The sequence below is a fragment of the Salmo trutta genome, chromosome 39 (genome assembly GCF_901001165.1).
Source record: "Salmo trutta chromosome 39, fSalTru1.1, whole genome shotgun sequence".
Taxonomy (NCBI): domain Eukaryota; kingdom Metazoa; phylum Chordata; class Actinopteri; order Salmoniformes; family Salmonidae; genus Salmo; species Salmo trutta.
In genome coordinates this window covers 12,538,217-12,556,685 of record NC_042995.1, presented here as the reverse complement: position 1 = coordinate 12,556,685, position 18,469 = coordinate 12,538,217, and the positions used below count along the sequence as shown (strand labels likewise).

At 43.3% G+C, this 18,469-nt stretch overlaps 1 protein-coding gene and 1 long non-coding RNA gene across 3 annotated transcripts; both read left to right on the top strand.

Moving 5' to 3' along the window:
- Nucleotides 1-770: 770 nt before the first annotated feature.
- Nucleotides 771-16,503, top strand: LOC115179862 (phospholipid phosphatase 2). 2 transcript variants are annotated; one of them, XM_029741725.1, is made up of 7 exons: nt 771-1,233; nt 12,989-13,140; nt 13,238-13,324; nt 13,455-13,630; nt 13,722-13,779; nt 13,847-14,023; nt 14,710-16,503. In XM_029741725.1, the coding sequence occupies exons 1-7, from the start codon at nt 1,167-1,169 to the stop codon at nt 14,863-14,865; spliced, it is 873 nt and encodes a 290-aa protein (XP_029597585.1). In that variant the 5' UTR covers nt 771-1,166; the 3' UTR covers nt 14,866-16,503. The 2 variants fall into 2 exon arrangements, with proteins under 2 accessions (XP_029597585.1, XP_029597586.1); XM_029741726.1 differs by lacking the exon at nt 771-1,233 and adding an exon at nt 12,252-12,353.
- On the top strand, nt 3,476-5,609 carry LOC115179863 (uncharacterized). The gene is made up of 2 exons (XR_003873007.1): nt 3,476-4,928; nt 5,081-5,609. It is a non-coding gene; the product is annotated as an uncharacterized LOC115179863 (long non-coding RNA).
- Nucleotides 16,504-18,469: the final 1,966 nt, after the last annotated feature.

Here is an 18,469-nt window from a genome sequence, read left to right as displayed (position 1 = left end):
CTGCACATTGTTGCACTCAGCCAATTCACAACCTCCCATGTGAATTGTTTTAAATTCAACAATCCAATGAGGTGCAGAAGGTAGACCCATGAGGTGGCGCACCATTGGCACAGTGGGTAAAAAAACAAATGTATCTTGCTCACGTGTTTTTGTTGTTTCCTGGAAGAAGTTCCCTGCCCAAATTGATACATCATGTTCTCTCTCTACATCACCTGCTGTCTCTAACTCTGAATGCTCGGCTATGAAAAGCCAACTGACATTTACTCCTGAGGTGCTGACCTGTTGCACCCTCTACAACCACTGTGATTGTTATTGTTTGACCCTGCTGGTCATTTATGAACATTTGAACATCTTGCCTATGTACTGTTATAATCTCCACCCGGCACAGCCAGAAGAGGACTGGCCACCCCTCATAGCCTGGTTCCTCTCTAGGTTTCTTCCTAGGTTCTGGCCTTTCTAGGGAGTTTTTCCTAGCCACCGTGCTTCTACATCTGCATTGCTTTCTGTTTGGGGTTTTAGGCTGAGTTTCTGTATAGCACTTCGTGACAACGGCTAATGTAAAAAGGGCTTTATAAATAAATGTGATTGATTGATGTGGGGGGTAAAAGGCGTTTATTTATATATTTTCAGAAAGCCTACATCTTCAATGACCCATCTCAATTACCTTGCATCTTTTTTCATTGTTTTCTGGATGTTGCTGCAACACCGCTTTATCTCTTCATCCTCTGACTCCACCCTGCGGGCTGGTTCACTTTTCTTTTCACAAAACCTCTGACGTCAGCTCTGGGTAGTGGAGAGTGTAAACGCACGCCTTTAGTTGGAAAAAGTAGCCCATTCTCAACTTTCCCTAAAGGAAACGATTTCAGTCGTTTTTTTCTTCCGTTATCTCTGCTTGCGAGTGGACAGTGCTTGACCCACACATGTCCGTGTGTTGACAGCGCAGGACACTCCGTGTGTTTGCGGTATACTACAGTTGCGGTTTTCCCTGACTCACCTATAGAGCGTAGTACCTAAACAGGTAGGCCAGGTAGGCTACGGGAGCGAAATCCGGAAGAACAAGCACATTTGATTGTTCACACTATTTTTCTCTTACCTCTGCAACTGAACTTCTCCCAATAACGTGTATGCAGTTTTGATAATTATTCGGAGAGAGTAGAAGTGTGAAGATGACGGAACTACCAGTTCACAAGAAAAATATGCTGATTCTAGTTGATGTTCTCTGTGTGGTTGTCGGTAAGTGCCCTATTTCTCTCTCTCTCTCCAACAACATGGCTGATATAACACTATTTGTTGTATTACCCAAGGACCCAACTCGCTCTCTGCCGTCGATACATGCCCAATGCAATAGGGTAGCACTAGCCACCAATAAATCAATAAAATAGTTGTTTATGTATAATTGTTTATTGGGTAAATGCTGGATAAGACTTGAGATGGTGGGGGACTTTGTAAACAATGATAGGCAGGCTACACACACACACAAGCCAAAGCCCAGCATGCAGGACACTGTCCATTGAAGGCCAGTCATAAGAACATGTGTTTTGTGTTACACACAGAGACAGACACACCGCAGTAGTATTGTAATAGGAAGAGAGTCAGCATGACTTATGTTATATCTTGTTTAATGGGTTCAGTCATCGTCTGTCAGCACATTACAGGTGGTTACAGTGCCCTGTGGAGTGGTGTAACATTGATCTGTATTGATTCAGGTACTGTAGATTGTAGGCTAGTCATCAGTCAGCATGGCTTAGTAACACAAAATGCATAGTCACAATTACTATGATTTTTAAGTTCACTATTTCACAGTTACAATTCATTTATGATGGCCATTTAAAAAATAATCTGTAATTGCTTGTGAGTGTGTGTGTGTGTGTGTGTGTGCGCACTTGTAACAGAACACCTGTTCTTTTGACTGGCATTCCATGGAAAGTGTCCTGCTTGTTGGGCTTTGCCCTGTAGCTTCCAGTGTAGTTGCTGCATTTGTGTATGTGTGGAGCCGGGGTTTGCATGTTCGGACTTGTACTGGACTCTCAATACTACAGGATCTGTAGTTTAGAATAGACATTTGGGTGGACAGTCTCCTTCCCGCTTTATCTCCCACTCCTCCACCTCTTTCCCTCTTCATCCTTTTCTTCCCCCATCCCCCACTCTTTGTCTTCCTCCCCCACTCCCTTGCTCTCTTTCTCTCATTGTATTTATTTAGTGAGTGAGTGAGAGAGTGTGGTTTTTTAACAGTTAAGCGGAGGTAAGCTGGTCCTTGTTAACAGACAACATCACCTTGTGGCATAACCATGTTTGTTGACAGTCTCAGGGGGCTGTGTGTCTGGGCCTGGGGTCTGACGACAGTAACCATGTTTGTTGACGGTCTCAGGGGGCTGTGTGTCTGGGCCTGGGGTCTGACGACAGTAACCATGTTTGTTGACGGTCTCAGGGGGCTGTGTGTCTGGGCCTGGGGTCTGACGACAGTAACCATGTTTGTTGACGGTCTCCGGGGGCTGTGTGTCTGGGCCTGGGGTCTGACGACAGTAACCATGTTTGTTGACGGTCTCAGGGGGCTGTGTGTCTGGGCCTGGGGTCTGACGACAGTAACCATGTTTGTTGACGGTCTCAGGGGGCTGTGTGTCTGGGCCTGGGGTCTGACGACAGTAACCATGTTTGTTGACGGTCTCAGGGGGCTGTGTGTCTGGGCCTGGGGTCTGACGACAGTAACCATGTTTGTTGACGGTCTCCGGGGGCTGTGTGTCTGGGCCTGGGGTCTGACGACAGTAACCATGTTTGTTGACGGTCTCAGGGGGCTGTGTGTCTGGGCCTGGGGTCTGACGACAGTAACCATGTTTGTTGACGGTCTCCGGGGGCTGTGTGTCTGGGCCTGGGGTCTGACGACAGTAACCATGTTTGTTGACGGTCTCAGGGGGCTGTGTGTCTGGGCCTGGGGTCTGACGACAGTAACCATGTTTGTTGACGGTCTCCGGGGGCTGTGTGTCTGGGCCTGGGGTCTGACGACAGTAACCATGTTTGTTGACGGACAGTAAAATCACTCTTTCTTCTTTCATTATTTCCTCCCTCAATCTCTGCTGTTGGTTCTTTTTCTTTCATCTCTCCTGCCTTCTCTCTCTCGTGGTCTCTATTGGTCTCTGGGGGTAGCAGTAATCAGTCTACAATTAGTGACAAGAAAACTATTGAGATTTTTTTATTCCCAGTTCAGATAAGAGTGATACAGGGGTGTGTGTGTGTGTGTGTGTGTGTGTGTGTGTGTGTGTGTTTGTGTGTGCATACTTGTGTGTTTTGTTAGCGTGTGTGTGTTAGCCCAGCTTCCTCACTGTGTCATTAATATAGTAGGAATGTGCCAAGCCGACAAACTGGATCTGATCCGACAAAGCTTTTCCTTTTTCTCTCATTCTCCCATCCCTCTTTCTCTCCCTCTCTCTATCCTCTTTCTCTCTGTTTTACTCCCTCTCTCTATCCTCTTTCTCTCTGTTTTACTCCCTCTCTCTATCCTCTTTCTCTCTGTTTTACTCTTTTCTCCTCTCCTTTGCCTCTTGTCCTTTGCCTTGTTATCACTGCAGACAAAGAAACATTACACACACAGAGGCACATTGAGTTATTTCTGCAACACTTTTTTCAAACAAAAATACCAACCAAACGCCACCAAAACCAAGCAATCTGCTGTTATACGCATAACAAAAGGGCCTAACGTATCCATCATTTCATTTGGACCTTTCGATCGTTCAATATTGACTGGGGATTGTGTGAATGGGACAGATTACTGTTGTAAGACCTGTACACGCCCTCTGGAAGAATCTGATTGGCAGACAATGATCATGTTCATTCTAAAGGTCATTCTAAGGAATCTAAATGAAGGAAGTTTCCCATTGTGTCAATGTTTTTCACTTCCTTCCCAGAAGTTTGCTGTGATGGGGGTCACAGTCCTTTAAAGCCATTGGGTCATTAAACTTTCTCTGGAAGTCAAACATGAGACCTAACACAGCTGCCGTTGCTCTAAGTTCTTACTGTTATTTATATGACTTGGGGTTAGAGGATCTGCATCAAACTATAGACTGATACCAACTGTTGTTGTGTTAGTTTGTTATTTATCGGTTTGATTTTCTGGGTTTTGCGCACAACTAGAGTTAGAGAAGATACCCTGCTGCTGTTTTACTGACTCTCTCTCACTCTCTCTCTCTCTCTCTCTCTCTCTCACACACACACACACCATCTCTCTGTGCCAACTATGTGTGTGTGAGAGAGAGGGAAGGGGGGTTGACCTTTCCTGTGTGGAAAATAACCAGGATTCTGACAGTACAGCGGGATTACTACAGCCATAGAGTACTGATCCTCTTCCTGCGCTGTCTCCCTATTGGAATCTCTCTATTGTCTAGATTGAATCAGTGTGTGATGTAGCTTTTGGCTGTGACTAGTACACAACTCCACTGTCCTACGTCTTTTGGCGTCTAGTCTGGAGAATAACAGGAACACTTCTTAGGTCCCTCCTTCCTGTGAAGTCAGAGGTCAGGAGGAAGTCGATCATGTGTCATATCTCACCAGACATTCCTCCATGTTTGTTTTCTCTGGGAGGAATCTGGAACTTTCTATCAACCAGATGAGACCGTGAAACAATGTTATCCCCTCTTCTTCTTTCTCTCTGACCGCGCTGTCCATTCTGTTACTGAAGACCGACCCCCTCGGCCCAGATAACTGTGTGGGGCAGGGGGTTAAAGAAGACAGACTATGGACTCTGCTTCCTGTATCTGCCACTGGACACACAAACGCACAGCCCTCTGAGTCTGTGAAACATTGCTGTTCTTTCTACATCTCTGAGGAAGGTCAAGATGTGTGCTACAAACTAACCCCTTCCGAAGATACCGAAGAGAATGCTTGAATCAGTTTTCCTTTAGGCTCATTAAAACATCTCCAGTACCACTGGATCCCAGGTACGGGTCGTCACCAGTTCTGTTACAATATATGCCATTCAGCAGGGTTCCAGATTCACTGTTACCACATTGTCTTAATAGTGTTGGTTTTCAATCTATCTTCTATTTATTCACACACTCCCCTTTCTCCTTTCTTGTTTTATCAAATCCAGCTCAGCCCACTCTCTGGAGAGAGGAACAATAATTATCAACCCTTGGCTACAATAACAATGTAGCAGAAACCTTACTGGAATAAAACTGGAGATGACAAAAATTCTACGTTTGTGTGTGTGTGTTTATTTCTCTGACACTGCAGCAGAGTGCTACAAACACATGCACACTTCATCCTCACCCTAACCACTAGTCTCCAGAGAGCTGTCTTATCTGTTATCCTAGCCCCCTACAAAGTCGACATGACTTCAAAGTAAATACCAGTTAGTACACTTCAAAGTGGCTGAGTGCGTGCTTGACCTAGCGAATTAAGGTTGACCAAATAGTCACGCTGTTCATAAGCCGCTGCTGAGTGACAATTAGTGGTGGGTCGTTCGCGGACGAGTCGACTCTAAGAGTCGGCTCTTGTAGGTGACCTTTGGGAGCCGGCTTGCATATCAGAAGAGCAGAATCTATTTATAAAAAAAGAAATACAAAAATTAAGATATGAATAATCAAAAGATTTAAATGAATAGAATTAACTAATTCAAAGAAGGAAAAATAAATAAAATAATATAGGCCTAAATGCTCAAGCGCACACACACTTGTTCTGACTGTCTGCTCAGACTAACAGCCTCACCTGTTGTTCCTGTCAATCAGACACGCAGTGTCAACCAATGAACCAAAGATGCGTGAGGGAGGGCCGAGTCAACTCACAGTCACACACTTAGCCACCGATGAGAGAGGAAGGACAGCTGTGAAAACAACAGCTGGAAAATTAGTCGGAAGCACAGTAGCATTTGGAAGCATTTTAATAATGTAGACAATGTTAGAGCACAGTGTAGAATTTGCCAAAACAAAATCTCATATAAAGCCGGTTCTATGCACAACCTACACCGGCATATGCAAACTGTGCACCCAACTGTGAAGCTAGCTGTAGCGGAGCTTCCAGAAACTAGCGGGCCTGCTGGTGATAGTGGTGGTGTATCCACTCAGTCAAGTAGGCCTACTGGGTCGCGGGACCCACAGCAACGCAGTCTTCTATGGACCAGTTTATGCCAAAGTCTATGTCTCTAGCAAAACAAGGCCAAATTGATATTGCATTGGCTAAGATGATTGCCACTGATTTCCAGCCATTTTTGATCGTGGAGGACAGAGGTTTTAGAAATGATAGCAATAGTCTAAATCCAATGTACACAATTCCAAGCAGGAAAACCCTTTGAAAATCACCTATTCCACAACTGTATGAGAGCACACAGGCTTCAGTGCGGGAAAGAGTCCAAAAAGCTACTGCAGTTTGCTTTACCACTGACTGCTGGACATCAAGGGTAACATGTCAGTTACATGTCACTTCATTGAAGATCTTTTGATGTCTAGCTGTCTTCTGGACTGCTTTGAGTTCAGCGACAGACACACCTCAGAGAACTTGGCAGAGGAACTGTTGAGAGTGACCAGGAATGGCAAGTAGATGAAAAGTGGTCTGTTGTGTTAGCGACAATGCAGCTAACATAACCAAAGCCATGAACATTTTAAAATGGACCCATCATCCATGTCTTGCCCACACAATCAACCTGATTGTAAGAGATGCTCTGAAGGTGATGAAGCCCACTGTGGACAAAGTGAACGCAGCTGTGGAATACTTCCACAGGAGCACAGTAGGTGCTGAAAAACTAAAGTCTACACAACGCCAGATGGGGATGCCTGAGCTGAGGCCTAAACACTGCACTACAAGGTGGAATTCAACATCTTATATGTTGAAGTGGTTTCTTGAGTCAAAGGATGCCATCATCTCTACCCTGGCCATTGTCAATGCAGCTGTTGATGCTCTGACCCAAGAGGAATGGGAGGTGGTGGAGGAGGTGTGCAGAGTCCTGGAACTCTTTGAGCAGGTCACTATGTTCATCAATGGACAGAACGTTTCAGAGAATAGAATAGAATCAGATGGAGCAGAAGCACCAGCAGTAGAGCCACAAACGTCTGCTGTTTGGATGCTGTTTGACGAGAGAGCAACTGGGGATGCAGCACGAAGGAATCCCTCAGCAGATGCCATAATGGAGGTCCGATCCTATTTGGAGGAGCCCCTCCTCCCAAAGATCTGTAGATCCTCTGAGCTGGTGGAAGCACAAGGCCTCTGTCTACCCACGGCTTACTAAAGTCATGACAGGGAGACTCTGCATAGTGGCCACATCCGTTCCCTCTGAGAAGGTCTTCTCGAAAATGGGACAAATAATTACTGAGAGAAGAAACCGCATTAGCCTCTCGAAAGTGAGGCAGCTTGCATTTCTGAATGCAAATCTCTCATAAAAGCAAAATCTGGTCAGCATTGCTGTGTGCTGCTGGTTATAACATGGCAATAAAGAAGAGAGAGAAAAGAGGGACCAGTTTAATGTTTTAAGTGGGATGCTGCAGTTTTGCACATTATTTATTTTTCTTTGATATGGTGAAATATTCTATTATGTTGTTCATATTTTATTAGTTTTGAATTGTTACATTTATATGCACTTTGTTTATATACATAAAAGTTATACTTTAAATGCAAATGTTTAATAGCATTATTTTTCATAACAAACCAATGCATTTTTAAATACATTGTGGTTAAGGTAGAGTATGATTTCATTTAATAATTGAATTAGAATTGTTTTAACACCAATCATAGTCAAACTATCGCAAACTGTTTGACTTGAAAAAATACAAAACATATTTTTTTAAAGAGCCAAAAGAGCCGAACGAGCCGGCTTACTGAAAAGAGCCGGAATGCCCATCACTGGTGACAATGTGAGCAGGGCGGGCGCCAGAACCAATCAGTTGGACTGGTGTTGGATTTTTATAGGCGGGCCCCTTTTTTTGTCACGGGACCTCCAATGTGCACGCACTTGCGCCTTCACACATTTTGTTAATGGGTTTTATGATAAAGACAGCTTGTGAGTTTCGAGTTTGGGGAAGCTCACACGTTATCCTACCATTTCTACCAGTTACGATTATTTTAATACTGTGTACATTTTCGTGGAACAGTTTCATTTCAATAATAACGTTTTTCGTTTCTCAAAATTATTGGCACATGGTTAATCTTAATTTAAATAATACAAATCTAGAAGTTAAAATTAAACTAATGCAAGAGCACCAGCCTTTGCCATATGGACACAGCCTACACCGGGATCCATTGGAAGAAATGAGCGCATGGAACTAAGAGAGAACCTATAGGCCAATGCTGCAGTAGGCTTATTTTACCTTTTATTTAACTAGGCAAGTTATTTAAGAATAAATTCTTATTTACAATGAGGCCTACCCCGGCCAAACCCGGACGACGCTGGGCCAATTGGGCGTCCCATAGGGCGGCGCACAATCACATCCGGGTGTGATGCAGCCTGGATTCGAACCAGGTACTGCAGTGACGCCACTCGGGAGCCCCTATAACTTCCATCATCAACTAAGTAAAATACATAAGCCTAAATCTGACAAATAAAAACAGTAGAAAATATCCTGATTAAAAATTCTGGTTATTTCAATTCCATTAATCTCTTCTGCCTGTCTGCCTCCCTTTCTATCTGTCTTGATTTGTCTATGGGTAATGAAGTGTAACATTGTATCAACTCAGCATGTTGGTGTGCTCAGGCGTGCACGCTCCCTCCCTCAATATTATCAGTACAGAAATCAGCATTGCTCACATAGAGCACTCAAAACAAAAGACAATGAAAAAATTGAAATAACTCCTAAATGATGGTTATGAAATAAACCACAACTCGTTTCTCACTGCCTTGGTGGAAGAGTGGGGTAACATCTCACAGCAAGAACTGGCAAATCTGGTGCAGTCCATGAGGAGGAGATGCACTGCAGTACTTAATGCAGCTGGTGGCCACACCAGATACTGACTGTTACTTTTGACCCCCCCCCCCCCCCCTTTTGTTCAGGGACACATTATTCCATTTTTGTTTGATACAAATAAACAATCGAAGGGCAAACAATTCTGGAGAGCTGATTTGCATGCATTCTGGAGAGCTGATTGCATGCATTCTGGAGAGAGACGCCCATATCTCCGTCACACACTCCTCCCCTTCTTGTCTCAACATTTTCAATTATACTCAAGACACATTATAGATGCTTTACGCTAAGCCTATTGCCACATGCGCTGCCCAAATTGCTTGCTTCTGAAATAGGCATAGGCCTATGCACTTGTGATGTGAAACAATCCACAGTGGTTTAAAAAATAAAATAAATAAAAAATAATGATAATATATGGCTAAGTCAAGCTGTCTGGTAAAGTATTTTGAATGATTTTATTTAGTCAGGAGTAATTATAATTTTGGCAAAACATCATTTTTACTTCAGGGGAAGCCAGAATCTGAACATTGCACTGTGCACCCGCCAATTTCCCTTTCTAATTCGCAAGTGGATGAAACCAGATATCTGTATATAATAACGAGATGCTCAATCTCCGTCCTAACAATTTGAGTCGTTGTCCCGAATGCAGGCACAAGCTAGGTCTGCGTAATACAGAGAGTATTCAGAGCCCTTCCCTTTCTCCACATTTTGTTGTTACAGCCATATTCTAAAATGGATTACGTTTAATGTTTTTCCTCATCAATCTACACACCATACCCCATAATGACAAAGCGAAAGCAGGTTTTTAGAATTTTTTGCAAATGTAATAAAATATTTTTTTTACATAAGTATTCAGACCCTTCGCTATGGACCTCCAAATTGAGCTCCGGTGCATCCTGTTCCTATTGATCATCCTTGAGATGTTTCTACAACTTGATTGGAGTCCACCTGTGGTAAATTCAATTGATTTGGACATGAATTGCAAAGGTACACACCTGTCTATATAAGGTCCCACAGTTGACAGTGCATGTCAGAGAAAAAACTAAGTCATGAGGTCGAAGGCATTGTCCGTAGAGTTCCAAGACAGGATTGTGTTGAGGCACAGACCTGGGGAAAGGGTACCAAAAAATGTCTGTAGCATTGAAGGTCCACAGGAACACAGTGGCCCCATCATTCTTAAATGGAAGTAGTTTGGATCCACCAAGACTTCCTAGAGCTGGCTGCCCGGCCAAACTGAGCAATCAGGGGAAAAGGGCCTTGGTCAGGGAGGTGACCAAGAACCCAATGGTCACTCTGACAGAGCTCTAGAGTTCCTCTGTGGAGATGGGAGAACCTTCTAGAAGGTCTGCAGCACTCCACCAATCAGGCCGTTATGTTAGAGTGGCCAGAGGGAAGCCACTCCTCAGTGAAAGGCACATGACAGCCCACTTGGGGTCAGAATCTCTGGTCTGATGAAACAAAGATTGAACTCTTTGGCCTGAATGCCAAGCGTCACGTCTGGAGGAAACCTGGCACCATCCCTACGGTGATGCATGGTGGTGCCAGCATCATGCTGTGAGGATGTTTTTCAGCGGCAGGGACTGGGAGACTAGACAGGATTGAGGGAAAGATGAATGGAGCATAGTACAGAGAGATCCTTGATGAAAACCTGCTCCAGTGTGCTCAGACTGTGGTGAAGGTTCACCTACCAACAGGACAACAACCCCAAGCACACAGCCAAGACAACACAGGAGTGGCTTCGGGACAAGTCTCTGAAAGTCCTTGTGTGGCCCAGCCAGAGCCCTGACTTGAACCTGATCAAACATTTCTGGAGAGACCGGAAAATAGCTGTGCAGCAATGTTCCCCATCCAATCTGTCAGAGCTTGAGAGGATCTACAGAGAAGAATGAGAGAAACTCCCCAAATACAGGTGTGCCAAGCTTGTAGCGTCATACCCAAGAAGACTTGAGGCTCTTTATCGCTGCCAAAGGTGCTTCAACAAAGTACCGAGTAAAGGTTCTGAGTACTTATGCAAATGTAGTATTTCATTTTTTAAGTATTTAATACATTTGCAAAAAAAGAAAAAAAATACCAGTTTTATGCTTTGTCAATATGGGGTATTGTGTGTAGATTGAAGAGGAAAAAAACAATATAATCCATTTTAGAATACGGCTGTAATGTAACAAAATGTGGAAAAAGCCAAGGGATCTGAATAATATCCGAATGCACTTTATTATACCCATAGAAACACAGTCATGCAATCTCCATAGACAAACATTGGCAGTAAAATGGCCTTTACTGAAGAGCTCAGTGACTTTCAATGTGGTTCCAAAAAGTCAGTTTGTCAAATTTCTGTGCTGCTAGAGCTGCCCCGGTCAACTGTAAGTGCTGTTATTGTGAAGTGGAAATGTCTGGGAGCAACAACGGCTCAGCCGCAAAGTGGTAGGCCACACAAGCACACAGAACGGGACTGCCGAGTGCTGAAGCTCGTAAAAAATTGTCTGTCCTTTGTTGCAATATTCACTAGTGAGTTCCAAACTGCCTGTGGAAGCAACGTCAGCACCATAACTGTTTGTCGGGAGCTTCCTGAAATGGGTTTCCATGACCGAGCAGCTGTATTTCTGTCTGTAATAAAGCCCTTTTGTGGGGGAAAACTAATTTGGATTGGGAGGGCCTGGCTCCGAAGTGGGTGGGCCTATGCCCTCCCAGGCCCACCCTTGGCTGTTCCCTTGCCCACTCATGTGAAATCCATAGATTAGAGCCTAATGAATTTATTTCCATTGACTGATTTCCTTCTATGAACTGTTACTCAGTAAAATCTTTGAAATTGTTGGATGTTGCGTTTTATATTTTTGTTCAGTATATGACTGGTGGAAGTTCAGTTTGCATCAGGGGAGCATGTTGTCTAGTGACAGGGATCATGAAAACGGGGAAAAAACATCAGGGTGTGTAAAACCATTGTCCTGTCAGATTTGAGTGTGTGTTTGTACACCATTGTGTTGTCAGTTGAGACAGTTTTATAGTCTATCCTGGTGCCAGTCTCTGCTCTGGTCTGTGACTCACTGAACTATGGGGAGAGAGCGAGGGAGTGAAAGAAAGAGGGGGTGACGTTTGAGTGCGGTAAAGAGAGGAGAAAGGTTAAACGAAAAGTCCATGGTCTGTTCTGTGAGAGATCAGTTTAAGGGAATTTCTCATGGTAACTTTGGGACATTCATCTCTCTCTCTGTGTGTGCACGCACGCGCATGTGTGTGTCCCGTCCAGTAGTCTGCTCCCATGCTCTTGTCAGCAAGGCTCAGTGGTGAAAGTTTAAGGCTGTTACGCTGTTGGGCATATCTATGGTGATGGATGAGTGTGTGTGTGTGTGTGTGTGCGTGCATGAGCATCAGATCGCACACAGAGTATCTAAACCCAGAGGCCCAACGACACAAAACTTCCAGGAACGCTTCGTGAAGCAGACTCGACAGACCAGACCGGGGTTTGAGAAGTCAATGGGAGAAGTGAGAAATTCTTCCTTTGCTGTTAATATTCTCTAAATCGAAAGGCACAACCTAGATGTCATAAGTAGCTGAACATGTTAATCCAACCTTGTGTGAAAGTGACAAACTGACATGTTTTCATTTTGGTGTAAAATAACTTTATATCTAAGGAGGGCCTTTTGAGTTGACGGCCTGCTCATGCGCAGTTCGGAGCGAGACGACCGTTAGACCCGATGAAGTTTCTGAGCTTAGCTAGCCAACGTTGCCATGACATCGCCTACAAGCGTGATTGGGGATTTCTATTGGAGAAGCAGTTTCTAGTCATGGTCAACTATACAACCTTTGGAGCGTGTGTGCGTGTGTGTGTGTCAATAGCTAGCAGCTTCCTCCCCAGGGGACGGAGGTCACTGATATACTGCTGACCAATAAGTGCCTAGATGTGCCTTCACGTGCCCATGTATTGTTCACAGTTCCTGTCCAGCTGATAGATTTAAACTTGTCGGTCAGAGCCTGTTGAGCTGCTTCTTGAACATCAATCTCACCTAGGCCAATACAGAGACAAGTTCAGCACCGTGTTGATACTGTCTCCCTTGACCCACTCTGACACCCCTCCTCTCTCTCCCTCTACCTTGCCCCTTCCTCTCCCTCCTTCCCAGCGGCCCTTCCGTCAGCGGTCTTGACGTTAATGTTCAGCCCGTACCAGAGGGGTATCTACTGTGATGACGAGAGCATCAGATATCCTTACAGAAGAGACACCATCTCCCACAGGGCAATGGCTGCAGTCACCATCCCCTCCTCCATAGTCATAGTAAGTTTGATGAACAACTTGATGGTTATGTACAAAATGGCACGCTATGGTACGAGTTTACCTCTGCTATGCTATGAGTTTGCCTCTCTCTCCATAGATAACTACAGGAGAAGCGTACCTGGTGTACTCCAAGCGTCTCCACTCCAACTCTAACTTTAACCAGTACATGTCAGCTCTCTACAAGGTCAGTTGGAACACGGGCCATAATTTGGGGCTGACAATATGTGGTCTTAGCTCGGATTAGCTAGATGCCGCTTCCCAATTTCATTGGTTCAGGAAAGTGGTTAAATTGGCCTGTGCTGTGCCTCTGCAAGGTGGTGGGGACCTTCCTGTTTGGAGCAGCTGTGAGCCAATCACTGACTGACCTGGCCAAGTTCACCATTGGCAGGCCGCGCCCTAACTTCCTGTCTGTGTGTAATCCCACGGTGTGTTCTGGGTACATGCTGCAACTCAACTGTACTGGCAACCCTCGAAACGTCACTGAGTCCAGGTGTGTGTGTCTTTCTGTCCGTCTTTCTGTCCGTCTTTCTTCTCCTGCTATGTCATGCAATGTCAACATGTTTCTCTCCTCTGTGTTCCAGATTGTCGTTTTACTCCGGACACTCTGCCTTCGGGATGTACAGCATGCTGTTTCTAGCGGTGAGTGTTTTTTATTTGTGTGAGTTTCATACACCCTTGAGATGACGATTAATGTGTGTGTGTATAGTTGTATGTGCAAGCACGTATGCAGGGGAAGTGGACTCGTCTGGTCAGACCCACAGTGCAGTTCTTCCTCGTGTCGTTTGCGGTGTACGTTGGATACACACGGGTTAGCGACTACAAACACCACTGGAGCGACGTACTGGTGGGACTGCTGCAGGGAACTCTCATCGCTGTGCTCAACGTGAGTGTGTGTGTGTGTTTGTACATGTCTGACTATTCATGTTGAGCAATTAAACCGAAATGTTTGTAATATTTCGGTTTTGGAACAACTAATTGACCGATGTCAGTTCAATTATTTTAATTCCATTTCAGGGTTTTTTCTGTGAGCTCAATGCGCACATTACACAGTTTCTATAGAGATAAATCAGATCAAGCCCGAACTGTGCGACGTAGTAGGGAGTTGTAGTTTCCAGAAAATACATTATCTAAGTGATTGACAGTTGGTATTCAGCAGTCATAAAAGTATGCCTTCTTAACTTTGATGAACTACTAAAATAGTGATTTTGTCAGACAGCATAGGCTGCAGCTCTATAGAGATGAGATGACTTGGAATGAAATAATAAAGTCATCAAATAAAACGAATGTAATATACACAACCAAGATATTTTATTAAACTAATGTGAATAAATGATGGTTAATAAGTGATGAGCAGTAATGGGCAGTCACTACCATCATGGGACTTGTATTGTTTTATTCTGTGTAATAACATTTAACCCACAATGCATAATGCATTTAATGTAAAAAAAAAGAAGATAAATTGTGACCGAAAACGTATTTTTTTTCTTCATTATTGAACTGAAACAGAACCGACCTCAAAAAGCACTAATCGCTCAGCACTACTGATTATAAATGATCCTTTTCTCTCAGGTTTGCTACGTCTCTGATTTTTTTAAGCTCCGCCCCCCTCCTCGCTGCCCACGATCCGAGGTGGCTGAAGACGAACGCCTAGAGGCCAAACCTGGCCTGAACCCAGACACACAACTACACAACAACCACTACAACTACACAACTACTTCAGCCTGAACACAGACTAACAACTACACAACAACCTCTACACAACAATCACGGCAACCGCGGGGAAGTGGGGTAGACAGGAATTTGTTGGTGGGTGGGCCTGTAGAAATTTGGGTGGGCATTTCTTTTAAATTAAAATGTTTTGTTGTTGGCGCTAACTTCCAGCAATGTTGCCATTGGGCCAAGAGAGAAATGTGCAGTTTTATAGCTGTTTATGAATTCTATCTGATGATGTTTAAGTAAAAAGACGACAAATAATTAGAGCCCGACCCGTATTGGATTTTTGGGTCCGATACCGATTTTGGGGGAGGAAAAAGTCACAGATTACTGATATATCTGCCGATATATTGTTTTTTTTAGAGGTTCAATGAAAAACAGACCAAATTGTGCTTCAAAGGATCAACACATACTCTAAATGATGATTTCTTAACTAAATATTATAGTTAACATTATTTAAGAACATTTTATTTGTGGTTTACAGGAGATCCACCAAAATGCAATTATATTCTCTATAAATACGACAGTGAATACAAAGCTTGTTTAGTTGACCTTCTTAGGCACAACTTAAAAATGTCTATGGCAGTGGAAAAGAGGTATGAAAAAGTGTTTGTGCTAAACTACCATAAGGGTGAATAGATTTACTAGTGTTACAACAGTCAAAGGTCATGTAAACAAACACTTTATGGCAACCTTGCAATGAGAGTACGTTATGACAAGCACAAGCTAGCTGTTCATTACGACAATATTTTCTTACAGAAACCATATTTACATAACATTGTTATTCAATACAAAATGTATTGGCTATACATTTCAACTGCAAATGGCATGTGCTGATGACTGAAAATGTTTATGCATGCAAATTGTTGCTGCACTGGTTTTGTCACACGTTCTAATTTCGCGAGCTAGCTAACATTAGCTACTTATCTCATAATGAATGCAAGCGCATGGCCTGAATGATAGACCTGCGCCAACTGTCTTGTTTTTTGCAGATTGTATATTTCAGAAAACTAACTAAATTAGCCCACTAGCTAACATAATAGGCCCTGACAGAATCAGTCTTCTTTTTGTATCAAGGACGAGTGTTCACTTTGGCGCCAGTCCAGTGTTGGCACAGATTGCTAGCTAGGTAGCTAAGTTTACTACCTTGCTGGCTAGATAACTTAGCTAACTACATTGCTGGCTAGCTAGCCAGCTAACGTTAACAAAGTGAGAATGTGATGAGGACAGGGCTGCTTGCTTGGTGAAGTGTACTTTTGATTATTTACTTATGCTTGCTGTGGCAAGCTACTCACCGTCAAACTAACCATGTCTACTTTCTCGCACACTGTGGACTAGGGCTGAATGATGTTCAATGAGCAGCTGGTAGAGTGCCCTCTTTAGGCAACCACTGAAAATGGAGCAGACGTATTTGTTTATTCTATGTATATAATATGGGAACTTTATCAATGGAATAAAGGCCGATTAAAAATATTTCTGTGCAAGGCTAATATCGGCCGATAATATTGGTCTACCGATTTATGCATGGGGGGTGCTGGGCCCACCCATGCCTACGCCCCTGCCGTTGAGCTGTCTGTGTGAGAGAAGTGTATAAATCAGTGTAGGCTCATTGTATTGGCTGGAATGGAATAAATCGAACGGTATCTAACACGTTTGACTCTGTTCCATTTATTCCAGTCCAGCCATTACAATGATCCCGTCCTCCGATAGCTTCTCCCACCAGCCGCCACTGGTGTATATGAGAAGATGTGTATAACCACTCACGTGCACATGCATTTTAACTTTGTATTTTATTTTAATACATTTACATTTACGTCATTTAGCAGACGCTCTTATCCACTTTTAGCGACTTACAATACAATGTACTAAAAGTATGGAGGATGAAACAGTTTTAGCAGAGAGCAAGACTTACTGTGTAGTTCCCTAGATTTCAATTATGCTAACAGGAAACACTGAAACAACAGTTTTACATTTTTTTATGATTCATTTATATTTCCTTTGTGCAGCAGCATCAACCAGGTCTTCCTGGGGTTTGTAGTTTTTTTGATTGTCCTGTAGTTCTTTTTTAACCCACCCTCTAGTCTTGTTTGTATTTGTAAATGAGTTTGTTTTTTTGTGTTTGTAATGCTTTGATCCCTTTGTTACCTACACTGGAGCTAACCCTCTCACACTTCATCCATCAAGACAGCCGTCTCCAAGCCTCGTGCTGGGGAGCTACTGGGCTGCAGGCTTTTGTTCCCGCCCACCACCAACCTACCTGATTTAACTAGACGTTAAGACCATGATTAGCTGAATCGGGTGGGTTAGTGTGCTCATCCTGTAGTTCTCCAGGAGGGGGGAAGACCAATGGTCTGTGGAGTTCAGTGTTAGGCCTACTGATACCTAACATGTCTGTAGAAGACATGCATGTACAGTATATGGAATGTAAAACAGTGTTTCATAGAAAGTAGTTATCTAACTGTTTATTTCTGTCGTATCTCTAAGCATGTAATACCACTACTAGCCCACTGTGATGTTTTTTTTTTTATGTTATTGACGCAACTTGTATAAGTTACTCCAGTTTATTATATATAAAGCTGTGTATAACCTGCCTACCTGCATGGCACACAGTAGGTCCTGTGAGATCATGATGCCATGCGCTGCCTTTGAAATGTGATTGACAATCGTCAGTGTGTCAATGATTGAGTCACTCACTGAGATGTTCTCTGAAAAACACATTACACAAAGGGTTAATACAGTTGAATTCGGAAGTTTACATACACTTTGGTTGGAGTCATTAAAACTACTTTTTCAACCACTACACAAATTTCTTGTTAACAAACTATAGTTTTGGCAAGTCGGTTAGGACATCTACTTTGTGCATGACACAAGTCATTTTTCCAACAACTGTTTACAGACAGATTATTTCACTTATAATTCACTATCACAATTCCAGTGGGTCAGAAGTTTACATACACTAAGTTGACTATGCCTTTAAACAGCTTGGAAAATTCCAGAAAATGATGTCATGACTTTAGAAGCTTCTGATAGGCTAATTTACATCATTTGAGTCAATTGAAGGTGTACCTTTGGATGTATTTCAAGGCCTACCTATCTCAAGACATCAGTCAGGAAGTTAAAGCTTGGTCGCAAATGGGTCTTCCAAATGGACTATGACGCCAAGCATACTTCCAAAGTTGTGGCAAAATGGCTTAAGGACAACAAAGTCAAGGTATTGGAGTGGCCATCACAAAGCCCTGACCTCAATCCTATAGAAAATCTGTGGGCAGAACTGGAAAAGTGTGTGCGAGCAAGGAGGCCTACAAACCTGACTCAGTTACACCAGCTCTGTCAGGAGGAATGGGGCAAAATTCACCCAACTTATTGTGGGAAGCTTGTGGAAGGCTACCCAAAACATTTGACCCAAGTTAAACAATTTAAAGGCAATGCTACCAAATCCTAGTTGAGTGTATGTAAACTTCTGACCCACTGGGAATGTGATGAAAGAAATATAAAATGAAATAAATCATTCTCTCTACTATTATTCAGACATTCTTAAAATAAAGTGGTGATCCTAACTGACCTAGGTGATCCTAACTGTGGTGATCCTAACTGACTAGGATTAAATGTCAGGAAT

Excerpts from the sequence above, each read along its gene's own strand:
- LOC115179862 (XM_029741725.1), top strand. The coding sequence starts at position 1,167 with ATGACGGAACTACCAGTTCACAAGAAAAATATGCTGATTCTAGTTGAT. Across the intron at positions 13,141-13,237 it reads TCCCCTCCTCCATAGTCATA|ATAACTACAGGAGAAGCGTA; the intron begins GTAAGTTTGATG and ends CTCTCTCCATAG. Across the intron at positions 13,325-13,454 it reads ACATGTCAGCTCTCTACAAG|GTGGTGGGGACCTTCCTGTT; the intron begins GTCAGTTGGAAC and ends TGCCTCTGCAAG.